Raw genomic sequence first — 14,231 nt, forward strand, 5'->3', positions numbered from 1 at the left:
TTGTTGTTAAACTTTAGTTTAATAAGCACAAACCCAGTCTTCATTTTTTCTTTTCTTCTGTGATTGTTTTTATGCCTTTGTAAAGCACTTTAAGTTACTCTGTGTATGAATAGTGCTACACAAATAAACTTGCCCTGCCTAGTGTTTTTTCCATTGTATTCAACTAATAAAATGCAATAATAATAATAATAATAATAATAATAATAATAATAATAATAATAATAATAATAATAATAATAATAATAGAATATACATAGTAATGCAAAAATAATATACATATAATAATATCACTTAAAATTATGTATATGAACATACATGAACACGTTTTTTACCTGATTTGGTCTCAAATTCATCTGAATATTAACTTTATTGAGGAGGAGGAGGAGGAGGAGGAGGAGGAAGAGGAGGAAGAAGAGGAGGAGGGGTTTTATGTTTGAGATAAAGGAGGCGTAAAGACACAGACTCAGAGCAGACGGACGTTCAACGGTGGAGACAGTATTAGAGCATGAACAGTGAAAGGTCAAAGGTCAGGGTTTAATGTTTACATTCAGAGGCAGGTTCAGACCCGGTAGAACAGAATACAGGGTCCAGTACAGTCCAGTATGGTACAGTATAGTCCAGTAGAGTCTAGTAGGGTACCATAGGGTCTAGTATATTCCAGTAGAGTCTAGTACAGTCCAGTAGGATCTAGTACAGTCCATTAGAGACCAGTCCATCAGGGTCCACTAGAGTCCATCAAGGTCCATCAAAGTCCATTTGGATCCACCAGGGTCCATCAGGGTTCACCAGGGTCCAACAGAGTCCATCAGGGTCCAGAGATGCAGGACTACGAGCATGCGGTGTCGTTCTTGGGGTCGTGGGGTCCGTTCCAGAAGAGGGTCTTCATCCTCCTCTGCTTCCTCTCATTCCCTTCCGGTTTCAACGTTATGTCCGTCATGTTCCTGCTGGCAGACCCCTCCCACCACTGCACTGTACCCCTCCACTGGAACCTGAGTCAGGACTGGGTCCAGGCCAGCATCCCACTACAGGTCAGAATCAGAACCAGGTCCAGACCGGAACCAGATCCAGTTGATGTGACGACTACACTGAAAAAAGCAAAACATTGAATCAGTGTAAAAAAAAAGTTCTTCAATTGGTCACATCTAATAAAATTGAGTAAACTAAATAAATTGACTTTAATTCATTCAGTTTTCATCCAATTCAGTTTTCTTTAGTTCACTCAACTCAGTTTTATTCAATGTGACCAACTGAAGAACTTTTTACACTGATTCAGTGTTTTGCTTTTTCAGTGTTGGTTTAAGTTTTATCTTCTGTCTTTAATGCAGTGTGTTTATGTGACAGTTTCCAAATAAGACTGTTCAGTTATTTGTTTGTTTGTTTACTTGTGGAACAGGACAAAGACAGGACAAACATATGCTCATATGTTTATGTCAAACACAGATTCTCCTTAATCCGATTATTGATCAATGTTCATTCAAAGCAAATATTTTCAAAAAATAGTAAAATTTTAGAATCAAATTTCTGACACAAAACTTCACTGAAAAAAAAAAAAAGAATAAAAATCTGAAATATTTAGTCAAATCTGTCATGTTTCAGGTTGGTCTGAATGATTGTCAATAAAATGTAGAAAATAAACACATAAGATTCATAAATATGTCTATATCAGTCTCTGGTTTATAGTTTTCATGCAATATTTCATGTTATAGTTTTCTTTTTGTTGTCATAAACATTACAAATAAATAAAACAATAATATCATTTCAGTAAAAAAAAAACAAAACATTGACTTTATGAAGGCTTTATTTATTTTTATTTATAGGAGAAAAAGTAGATAATAATCCCCCACTCTTATTATTTCAGGAAAACAAACCTTATGTTTGAGTAAAAATACTTTAATTTAGATCAATACATGAAACATGAAGGATTATGGGAGCTGTAGTCTGGGTTAAATGGATGATGAGTTAGAGATGCACATTTTTATTTGTTAACATATGTTATATATATGTTTACATATTTAACTTGACCTTTATTTCATCATTTGTTTTTTCCTTCTTACTTCATTTATTGTAAAAGGTTCAAGTACACAAATAGAATATAAGACACAATGAATTCAGCCATTATTTTCACAGTATTTTTTGTGTGTGTCTCAGTTACAATTTGTTTTACAGCTGAGACATGTGAAAACAAATACATAAATCAACAAACCAGTTCTCTGTAATTAAAATAAAATTTCAAATGTGTCAAATGTAGATGAAGATGAAGAACATGATAACTTTTACTGAACGTTCAACTTCAACACATTTCAGTAACAAACATTAACCAAATCTTTATAACATTCAACTAAATTCAAAGAGAATAAATGAATAAATATACAGTCATTTTAATTTACATAAAAACAAATATAATAAATTAGTCTGAAAGTAAATTAAAACATATAGAAACTGAATCCCTTAAATAAATAAAATAAATGTGTATGAAAACAAAATTATTCCAATTTGATGGTTAACAGTGTTGAAAAAAACGAACAAACACAAGTTCAGTCTTTACTTTTACATTTTTTAAAATCTTGTTTACACTTTATTTTACAGCTGATCACATGTGAAAACAAATCAACAAACCGAGTCTCTTAAATTAAAATAAAAACATGTAAAATACTACAAACTCAGGCCCAAACCACTCTTTTTGCATTTTCATTTGGAAAATAACTGCACAATTTTTATTATTATTGTTACATATTTCAAAGCTCCATAACTGATTTTGGTTCCAACCATCAGTTTCTTGACGGTAGATGTAAATAAATGAACTTTTAAACTCTAATTTATATATATATATATATATATATATATATATATATATATATATATATATATATATATATATATATATATATATATATATATATATATATATGTGTGTGTATGTATGTATGTATGTATGTATGTATGTATGTCTAACGTCCCAGTGTTTCACCTGTTGTTTCTTTTTGTTCTGATATTCTTTCATATTTCAGATGTGACTGGTTTCCAGTTTGACTCCCATCAAACCCACTGAACTCAGATAATGATTGACTGACCCGCCTCAGACCGGACCCAGGCTCAGGTTTAAACCGGTCTCATCTCTGGGTTCATGTCCATAAATGTGAATGTTTCATCCTCAGCAGGTGAATGGACACAAGGAGAAGAGCAGCTGCAGCCGCTACCCTCTGGACCTGATCCAGAACCTGTCAGCGCTGGGGGTCCAGCCCGGCTGGGACCTAGACCTAAACCAGTCTGCTCTGGGAGGTGGTCCTGGTCCAGTGGGTCTGAGGGTGGAGGGCTGTGAGGATGGTTGGAGCTACAGCGCTGAGTTCTACCAGTCGACAGTGGTCACTGAGGTACCGAACATATACCATATATGGTCCTATATGGACCCTGTAGGGTTACCGATAGGGTTACCGATACCACATATGGTCCGATACCATATATGGTCTTATATGGAGCCCAAAGGATTAATGATACCATATATGGTCGTATATGGACCCTGTAGGGTTACCGATACTATATATGGTCCTATGTGGAGCCTGTAGGGTTACCAATACCATATATATGGAGCCTGTAGGGTTACTGATACCATATAAGGCCATATTTGGACTCTGTAGGGTACTGAACTTATACCATATATAGGCATCCATGGAACCTTTAGGGTACTGAACCTATACCATATATGGTCATATATTTTCTCTATTTTACAGGTTGTATTGTAGTATTTAGTGTATGTTCCAGACTGTATTGCAGTATTTGGTGTAATGCATCAGACTGTATTGTAGTATACATGTATTTGTGTTGTGTTTCAGTTTAACCTGGTGTGCTCTGACCAGTGGAAAAAGCCTCTCTCCTCTCTGGCTTACTTCGTGGGTGGATTATGTGGATGTTTGTTTTCTGGACAGATCTCTGACTGGTACCGTTCACTTCTCATTACATCACCTGATCATGTATTACACACACACACACACACGTATATATATATATATATATATATATATATATATATATATATATATATATATATATATATATATATATATATATATATATATATATATGTACGTGTGTGTGTCTCTGCTTTTACTCTGATCCTGTTACTCTGATACTGTTTCTGCTGTTACTCCAATACTGTCTCTACTGTTACTCCGATACTTTTACTGCTGTTACTCTGATATTGTCTCTGCTGTTACTCCGTTACTGTCTCTGCTGTTACTCCGATACTTTTACTGCTGTTACTCTGATACTTTTACTGCTGTTACTCTGATACTGTTACTGCTGTTACTCTGATACTGTTTCTGCTGTTACTCCAATACTGTCTCTGCTGTTACTCCGATACTTTTACTGCTGTTACTCCGATACTGTTACTGCTGTTACTCTGATACTGTTTCTGCTGTTACTCCAATACTGTCTCTCCTGTTACTCCGATACTTTTACTGCTGTTACTCTGATACTGTTACTGCTGTTACTCTCTTCTGAATGCTCCTGCTTTGTGTTTTTATTCCCAGGTTTGGTCGTAAACCCGTCGTGTTCGGCTCCACCATCATACTCAGCGTCTTCAGCGCTGCCATGGCGTTCGCTCCATCATGGCCAGTTTTCACGCTGCTCTACTTCGTGGTCGGCCTCGGTCAGATCACCTCCTTCATTGTGGCGTTTGTACTGGGTATGTGGTTAAAAATATTCCATTGCAGTAAAAATAGGTGTACTACTGTGTAATAATGCATATAAACTTGTGTCCTCTAGGTTCGGAGATCCTGGTGGGCGGGCCCAGAGTCCTCTTCTCCTGTCTGTTTCTCCCGGTCTTCTACGTTGCCGGGGAGATGCTGTTGCCTGGCACCGCATACCTGGTCCGGAACTGGAGACACCTGTCGCTGGTCATGGCAGTGCCAGGCCTCGCCTGCATTCCCCTCTGGTGGTGAGAGGCATCATTACACCCTGTCATACATCTGCAGGTTCCAGAGCAGGGGTGTCCAACATATGGCCCGAGGGCCAAAACTGGCCCACCAAAGGGTCCAGTTCAGTCCATGGGAAGAATTTATGAAATGCAAAAATTACACTGAAGATATTAACAATCAATGGTGTTAAAATCATTTTAGTTCAGGTTTCACATTCAGACCTATTTGATCTAAAGTGGATCAGACCTGTAAAATAACAACAGAATAACATATAGATAATGACACATACAAACTTTTCTTTTTGCTTCAGGGTAAAGATGATTTATACTGAAAAATGCGAAATGTAGAGGTTAATATTCTAATAAATGGTGATAAATAACAGGAAAAACAAAGGAAAGGTTAAATGCAGAGAAAAAATCATTTGGAAGACACCACAAAAATAGTTCTAGGTTTTTTAAAGGTTTATGTTCAACTTGATTTACTAAACTATTTGGAGTTAAATAATGTTTGTGCATTTTTTAAATTGCGGATTTAAATTGAGGATTCTGTTGGGTTTCTGTAAATTGGCTTAGAGTCTGGTTTTGACCAACTCTATATAAAGTGTCATGAGATAACTTTTTTGTGATCTGGCGCTATATAAATAAAATTTGATTGATTGAGTGATTTAATTGGTTTTCCCCTGTAAGTCGCTTTGGAAAAAAGCGTCTGCCAAATGTATAAACATAAACATAAACATAAACTTTATCTCTATTCACTCACATAATTAAAGGTCAGTTTGTTTTCACATTTTACTGCAATATTTTTCCACAGTGTAACACAGTATTTGCTGTATTTCAGACTCTATTGCAGTATTTGCTGTAGGAAAATACCTGATTTTCACTGAAAAATGGTACATACAGAGGATTATATTATAATACATTTTGATAAATCACTTCAGAAAGGTTAAATCATGACAAAAATAGTGGGGAAAAAAACTCTCAAAAGTGTCCAAAAATGAAAAATAAATATGTATAAAGCTAAGCTTTTCCTAAATGCTACTGATCCAAAGACTAAAGACGAAAAAAAAAATGCACAAAATCATGAAAAAAATGGCCAAAACATTAGTATTGACAAATATAAAGGCATGAATCTGCTGCTGAAAACTCCACATGTACAGATGAAGTGACTGTATGTGAGGTTTGACGATGCTGCTTCTTCTGTAACTTTGTACAAAACGTCCTTCAGCAAAACTGTGTGAAACAATTCAGAAAGTCATCTGTGTAAAATGTAACTGTATCATTGTACAAGGACACGATCCTGTCACATTCATGTTTTTCTGTTTTATTCTGGATAAAATCTACCTTCACATGTTCAGATTTAACAGTTTTCACAAAGTTTAACTCTTTCATTCTTTACATCAATGGTGTCAAAATCGTTTTAGTTGAGATTCCACATTCAGCCCAATATGATCTGAAGTGGGTCAGACCAGTAAAATAATAACACAATTACCTAGAAATGATGACAAATACAAATGTGTCTCTCTGTTTTAGTGCGTAAGAGTAAAATTAAATTATGAAAATGTTCATTTACAAACTCTTCTTTAAAAAATGTGAATGACCTGGAAAAAAACAGAAATATCTTCAAAAAGATAATTACAATTTTAACAATATTCTACAATTCTGCCTCAGTTTATCATTTACATGTGTACATAATAATTTGCAGATCACAGTGGATCTACAAATACACAAAACATTTGACAACAGGAAGAATGTTGTTAAAATTGCATTTATTCTTCATAGGTTATTTCAGGTTGTTGATATTTGTTCAGATCATTCATATTTTGTGTGAACGGATAGTAAATATTTTGATGTAATTTAACTTTCTTACACTAAAACTGTTATTTTGTGAGTGAATACAGAAAAATAATTTTTAAAAAAATAAAATAAAATAAAACAGACAAACATGTTTTACTCCAAAACGTTTAGTATATCAAGTTGAACATTAACCTTTAAAGACCTACAACTATTTTTGTGGTGTCCAAATTACTTTCTTCTACATTTAACCTTTAGTTTTTTTCCTGTTATGTATCACCATTTATTAGAATATTATCCTCTACATTTTGCATTTTTCAGTGTAAATCATTTTTACACTAAAAAAAGAAAAAAGTTTGTATTTATCATTATTTATATAATATTCTGTTGTTATTGCGCTGGTGTGATCCACTTTAGATCATATTGGTCTGACTGTGGAACCTGAACTAAAATTTTTGTTAATATTTTCAGTGTAATTTTTGCATTTGATAAATTCCTCCCATGGCCTGGATCTGACCCTTTGGCGGCTAATTTTGGTCCACGGCCGTATGTTGGACTCTAGGGATGGGAATTGATAAGAATTTAAAGTTTCCGATTCCATTATCGATTTTGCTTATCTATCCGATTCCTTGTCATTTCTCTTATCAATTCTCATTGGGTGAGGGTATAAAAAAAGAGTATAAATGGGTTTGTTTGCACAAACTGTCTTTTATTTTTCCATCTCTGCACAGAAAATATAACATATACAGTATGCACAAAAAATAATAACAAATGACGCCAGGCCCAGTTCCAGATAGTCATATATGAGGTGACGATCAGGAATGTTAAGGGGCACATACCAATGACAGAAGCTGTGTGTGTGTTTGTGTGTGTGTGTGTGTGTGTGTGTAGGTGTGTGTGTGTGTGTGTGCATGTGTGTGTAGGTGTGTGTGTGTGTGTAGGTGTGTGTGTGTGTGTGTGTGGGGGGTCACACCATATGACCATACAAAGTGAAATTGAAACTTAAGACTCTTTGCTAATTCCTCTACGTCGCCCACTTCCTTCCCCACCTTTGGAAACTTTTATTTGAGGGGCATGACGTTTGTTTAAGGGGGCATTACCCTCTCTTGCGCCCTAGAACCAGACCCAGACAATGCCCTGACATTCCTGCAGATGAACTGCATGCTGTGTGGACAAATGTTTGAGCATATTGGAGGTATTTCCCCCCTTTGAAGAAATGGAAGCTTTGCAAGTGTTACAAGTGGCCCTAGTGTCGTCTTTTCACGTGAAATATAGCCGTACTTTGGAGCATTTCTGCCTCGACGCCATGTTGGCTTCGTTCTATACCAAAACCATGCAACGTGCGTGTGACATCATCATGCATGTGCAACAAAGGCAGAATCGATGAGCAAAATCATTAAGCTGGCAAACGATTTCAAGGAACTGAACGACTGGGAGCCAGTTCTCAAAAAGAATCGGTTCTGGATTCCCATCCCTGTTGGACACCCTGCTTTAGTTTTTTTATGTTTGTGTTTGTTAAATGGTCTCTGTCTCCAGGTTGATCCCAGAGTCTCCTCGCTGGTTGGCATCCCGTGGTCGTCTCCAGGAGGCGGAGCTTGTGCTGAGGGCGGCAGCATTGGAGAACCGGGTGGACGCCCCGAGTGTCATCCTGCAGTCAGTAAGAACCTCTGACCTTTGATTTTCGACCTTCGAACTCTGACCTCTGACTGTGTCTCCGAAGCCTTTACGGTGGTTTGCCTTTCTCCAGGTTGAGAAAGCAGAACCTGAGAAGGCGGAGTCTCTGAGTTTCATGGACCTGCTGAGGACCAAGAACGTCCGCTTCACCACCCTCATTCTGTGGATCGTCTGGTCAGTGATTGGTTGTCATTTCCTGCCTGTAGAACAGTAGCTCCTCCCTCTGTGGGGCAGGATGGTCATCTGTCGTCTCATTGGCAGGTTCTCCAACACCGTCAGCTACTTTGGCCTGTCCTTCAACCTGTCCCATCTCTATGGAAACCCCTTCCTTAACTATTTCCTGTTGTCGGCCGTTGAGTTGCCTGGCTACGTTGCCAGCTGGCTGGCGGCGCGCAGTCTTCCTCGCCGCCTACAGTTCATCATGTTTGCCCTGTTGGGTGCGCTAGCGCTGCTCCTCATCCTCATCACTATGGACAGTAAGTAACTCTGGCTCCCCCTGGTGTTTGAACAGAGAAACGACACCGCTCAGAAAACATAATAAATACGACCCACCGTCATACAGAAGAAGAAGATGACAGATGCATTATGGGATGCCAGTGTGTCATACACATAATGAGAAGATTTGACTGGATCAGTTTATAGCCCTGTAATCTGGCTGTAGAATGTAGTACAACTGCAGTACTATAGTATGTAGTAGGACTGCAGTATAATGTAGTACAATTGCAGTATTATGTAGCAGGACTGCAATAGAATGTAGTATAACTGCAGTAGTATGTAGCAGGACAGCAGTACTATTTAGAGTACTATATTGTACAACTTCAGTATAATGTGGTATGACTCAAGCAAAATGTATGCAGTATTTTTTTGTCATCCTTTTTATGTATTAAAAAAAAAGTATGTATTTTTTGTGTATTTTTGTGTCGTTACCATTCAAAACTCTTCTCCTCCTCTCATCTTCTGTTTTAATGAGGAACATTATTTCACATACAGTATATTATTATTATTATTATTATTATTATTATTATTATTATTATTATTATTATTATTATTATTATTATTATCATCATATATGACTGACAGTCGATGACTCGGTCCAAACAGTTCTGTGACGTCGGTAGAACTTTACTGTCATTTTTAAATCTGTATGTTTGACTTTATCACTTGGTCCTCATCCTGCTGCAGGTCAACCAGCCGTGACCCTGACCCTGGTGCTTCTGGGTAAATTTGGCGTCCTGGGCGCTGCCGGGGGGATGTACAACTACACCGGTGAGCTGTATCCGACTGGCATCCGGAACACAGCGATGTCGTCCTGCGCCATGTTCGCCAGACTGGGCTCGGCGGTGTCTCCGTACCTGTTACTGCTGGGTGAGAATCTGAAAAACTAAAAACTATGAACGTAACATCTGGACTCACATCAGTTCAATATATTCATTCAAGTTGAAAGTCAACTGTAATATATGTATCTCAGTCAAAATAACCCAAATAGACGCATGATTTTTTTGTGATTCATGATCCCACTCAGTTTTTTATTGGTTCTTGAGTGAAAGTGTTAACGTCCGTGGTGTGTTTGGGTTCCAGCTGCGGTCGACCCCGTGGTGCCATGGGTGGTGGTGGGTTCACTGTGTCTGCTCAGTGTCGTTCTCTGCATCCTCCTCCCTGAGACATTCAGGAAACCGATGCCCGACAGCGTCCAGCAGATGGGTCACATCCAGAGGTCAGTCTGACGAGGTGTTCACTGCCCTTTAACATGAATATTTATCTGTACGGAGGGAAGATTCAACCCTAAAAATATTAAACATCATTTTCTTTTATACAGTTACAGTTACATATAAAACTAAAGACATTCATCTATGAGTTCTAGTGTCAGGATTTGTGTCTTTTCATTTTCCTTCATACACATTTAACAGAGTTTATTCCAATGTGTTTCTTTCATTTTTCTGATCTGTTCAATCAGATCAAACATCATTTGGTTTAGGAGAATCTGAGGTTTCATTTGAAGTCCAAAGTTTGCATTTGCTTTTCTACAATCTGAAAAAAGTAACAGCAAAAAACTGATGTTTCTGACACAAGGACAAATGATTCTAACCTCACAATGTTATATAAAAATAGGACCAATGGCCCTGTAGCTTACCGGCCAAATTAAAAGCTTTGGGAAATGCATCCACATGCCATTTCTTATCACCCAGTTCTGTGTATTTATTATATTACAGAAATAGCCCATGTTTTGGTCATATTCCAATCAGATCTGTAAAAAATTCAAATTCCAACTTGATATCATTGATACTTACTGATTTATTGTATCAATCCACTTCTTATCTGTTATAATGGGGAAATTTTTCAAAGTCGCACCAAATCCAGAATCAGATCCGGATCCAAATAATTTCACTAACTTTTGTTAACATCATCATAAAGAAGCTGTATACCAAGTTTGAAGTCAATCGGAATTGTAGTTTCGGAGAAGAAGATGATTGAAATTTTTGTAACGGACGACAGACAACAGACGATGACGACAACGACAGACACCGCATGACGACAATAGCTTACGGCCTGTCGGCAAGCTAAAAAGTCATACTTCAATATTTTAGATTTTATAGTGAATTTTGCACCATTTCTTGCCTTTTTTCATCAATTCACCATCATTTATGATCATATTATCCATATTAGACCTGCTTTCACTGGTCTAATCCTATATTTAATGTTCTGACTGTGTGAATGTTCATACAAGTTCAGAGTAAATACAACAGTTTATGATCATGTCAGAATAGAAAACACTTAACCTTTATATCCTCCTAAAATCGTTCTTCCTCTGGTTACCTTTGTGGCAAAAATGAACGTGCAAGAAACTGATATAAAATCATCACACATCAATATTTTTCTTGCTTTTTTTTCATAAATCTCTTAAATAATTTCTTCCCTGCTTAAAATTACCAAACTGTCATCATCTGGTTTCCAGGTTCATGTTCCCATGGTGCTCTGCTCCTCCAAAGGATGATGGGAAATGGTCTAAAGAACAAACAACTGCGCCTGAGATCATCTGCACGACTCGACTATAAGATGAATCTGAAACTAAAAAGGGATGGAAAAACTGTACATCAGACAAACACAGGCATGAAGACAGGTTTTATTACCTCTGCCAAGGAATGGCGGAGGTTTTGTTTTCATTGGGGTTTGTTTGTTAGTTTGTTTGTTGGTTAGTTAGCAAGATAACTCAAATAGTTATGGACAGATTTTCAGGAAATTTTCAGGAAATGTTGATACTGGCACAAGGAAGAAATGATTAAATTTTGGTGGTGATCGGGGGGGGACAGATCTGCCTTGGTGGAGGTCTGCGCTCTCTGAGTGCTTTTCTATTTTATTTTATTTTTATCTATTTATTTTATTTTTTATTTTTCAATCTGTTTAATTGGACTGTAACTAAAATGATTTTGAGACCCTCATTTTTTCATTTCACAAATTCATCCCATGGGCTGGTTTAGACCCTTTGGCGGGCTGGTTCTGGCCCACAGGTCGTATGTTTGAGACTGTTGCTCTAAAACATCAGAGGACAGACCAGTAGGGGGCACCGTCCACTTTTTACATTAGGTCTGAGGATTTGTTGGTGGAACCGGTTGGATTCATGTAGGTGATGTTTGTTCCTCAGGTCCAAATGACGTTACAGCAGTGAAACAGTTAAATGAAATAAAACCTCAGTCTGAACCAGATGGTCTGAATATTTTTGTGTCATGTAAAGACACAAAAAAATGGGGGAAAAAAATGTAAATATGATCCTGGTTAAACTCCTCCGACTGCTGTAGCTGTGGTTTAATGAACATGTTCTTCATTTATTTAACATTTGAAGTGATAACAGTGAACGAAACCATTGTATGATTCTATGACTAATATTCACTTCAGTTTGTGTTTGTTTTCTTCATAAATGTTGTTTGTTATTTGTGTAATTAATACCCAAGTACGTATCCATATAGAGACAGACTCAGTTCTTTTTTTATGTCTGATGTGTTGATATGTTGATGTTATTATTTCTTGAAATATTACATGTCATGAAACTCTCACTGTATTTAGTTTAATGAAATTATATTAAATGCAATAATGTAACATAAGGCAACAAAGTGTAACGCAACATAACAACACAACATAATGTAATGCAACAAAATGGAATAAGTATCAGAAACACTGAAGCTTCCTCCTTTTATTTAGTTATCCACCTTTAATAATTGATACCAACTGTAGTTTCTGATCAGTGTATCTGCTTTAACTGTTCACGGATTTCCTTATTGTATATAATGTATATATTGTAAGTGAGCAACTTTTATGGTTTTGATATTTTTATGACCGGTTCTGTACTATGAACATTGTTGTTTTTTGTTTTTTGTTTTTTATAATAAGCCTCATGTTGATGACATCATCATTACCTGATTAAATAAAGGTCAAATACATCAAATAATAATAATACAGCACAATGTATCAAAACACAACATAATATAACAAAACAAAATGTAATGTAATAGCAGAAAATGTAACAAAACATAACGTCATGTAAGTTAAGGTAACACATTGTAACACACCTCTGCAACAACATATTACAACAAAACAACGAAACTTAATGTAATGTAATGTCACAACATGTAACAACGGTGTTATTGCTGAATCCCATTTCCACAAGAGTTGGGACAGTTTCTACAAAAAAAAAAAAAAAAAACTGAAAAATGTGACTTGATCATTTGCTCCAAACTTTGTTGTTTTTAAAATTAATTTTCTTTTAATTTCATAAACTCATAAAGTCCTTAAAATATTTCAGAATGATGGTCCTTGTTTCTGATTGGACGAATTCAAGGCGCCACAACATCACATGTCCAGATTATTATAGCATTCATATTTTTATTTAAATTTTTATTTCGTCTTTCAGTTTGGTTTTTAAGTTCAGCTTAGTTCTCCTCAGTTTGACAAGTGCAAAAGTACTTTTTCAAATAGTTATTGTTATTTTCAATACTTTTATTTCTTTTTATTTAGTCTTAGTTTTTTTAGGTAATTTGAAATAGTGACGACTAATAAGAATCTATAAAAGATTCATGACATCAAATATTATTTATAAAACCACTGAAATAAGATGACGACACCCGCAGTTATATTTCACTTGTTTGTCTATCTGTTTTTTTTATTTGAATTTAAAACCAAAAACAACAAAGAAAAAGAAAATAAAAAGGATGAAGTGCAACTTCTATACCCCATCCCCCTTCCTGCTGGCCACAAAGTCCCATGGCAGCACCACAAAATTACTCCAAAATATTACACATATCAAAATTCAACTCTGCCTAATCCTACATCAGTGTACTTCAACCTTGGGGTCGGGACCCCATGTGGGGTCGGGACCCCATGTGGGTCGGGACCCCATGTGGGGTCGGGACCCCATGTGGGGTCGGGACCCCATGTGGGGTCGGGACCCCATGTGGGGTCGCCTGGAATTCAAATGGGGTCACCTGAAATTTCTAGTAATTGACAAGAATTTTTAAAAAATTACTAATAAAAAATATATGGTGAGTTGACAGAGACAATCCCAACACATAAAAGACAAACTGTGAGTCTGAAACTGAAGCACTGTGGTTCTGTTTATCTGTCAAATGTTCATTGTGGTCAGTTTCAGATGCTGCAGCTCTTTCATAATTCATAGTTTGAGTTCTTGTTTGTTTAGTATTAATTGTCAGCCTTGTAAATCCAAGCTGGACTGACTGTACATATCCTGACCAAGGAAAATTAAATTCTCTCTTTGTGCAGGAATCTACACCTGACTTTTCTGCCTCCGTCCATAATAATATAGATTATATAGACTAAATGTCCTCTAAAATTAACGTTTATTTGC

At 36.5% G+C, this 14,231-nt stretch overlaps 1 protein-coding gene across 1 annotated transcript; it reads left to right on the forward strand.

Moving 5' to 3' along the window:
• The first annotated feature begins 818 nt into the window (after positions 1–818).
• LOC115412501 (solute carrier family 22 member 4-like) lies at positions 819–11,497 on the forward strand. Its single transcript, XM_030125053.1, has 11 exons — positions 819–1,028; positions 3,156–3,371; positions 3,831–3,934; positions 4,527–4,681; positions 4,762–4,933; positions 8,240–8,360; positions 8,451–8,551; positions 8,639–8,853; positions 9,560–9,742; positions 9,956–10,091; positions 11,331–11,497. Exons 1-11 carry the CDS (start codon positions 819–821, stop codon positions 11,428–11,430), a joined length of 1,713 nt encoding a protein of 570 aa, XP_029980913.1. The 3' UTR covers positions 11,431–11,497.
• Positions 11,498–14,231: the final 2,734 nt, after the last annotated feature.

Source organism: Sphaeramia orbicularis, chromosome 21, assembly GCF_902148855.1.
Source record: "Sphaeramia orbicularis chromosome 21, fSphaOr1.1, whole genome shotgun sequence".
Taxonomy (NCBI): domain Eukaryota; kingdom Metazoa; phylum Chordata; class Actinopteri; order Kurtiformes; family Apogonidae; genus Sphaeramia; species Sphaeramia orbicularis.

Coding starts and splice junctions, on each gene's coding strand:
- LOC115412501 (XM_030125053.1), top strand. CDS start 819: ATGCAGGACTACGAGCATGCGGTGTCGTTCTTGGGGTCGTGGGGTCCG. Junction 1,029..3,155: donor AGGCCAGCATCCCACTACAG/GTCAGAATCAGA, acceptor TTTCATCCTCAG/CAGGTGAATGGACACAAGGA. Junction 10,092..11,330: donor CAGATGGGTCACATCCAGAG/GTCAGTCTGACG, acceptor TCTGGTTTCCAG/GTTCATGTTCCCATGGTGCT.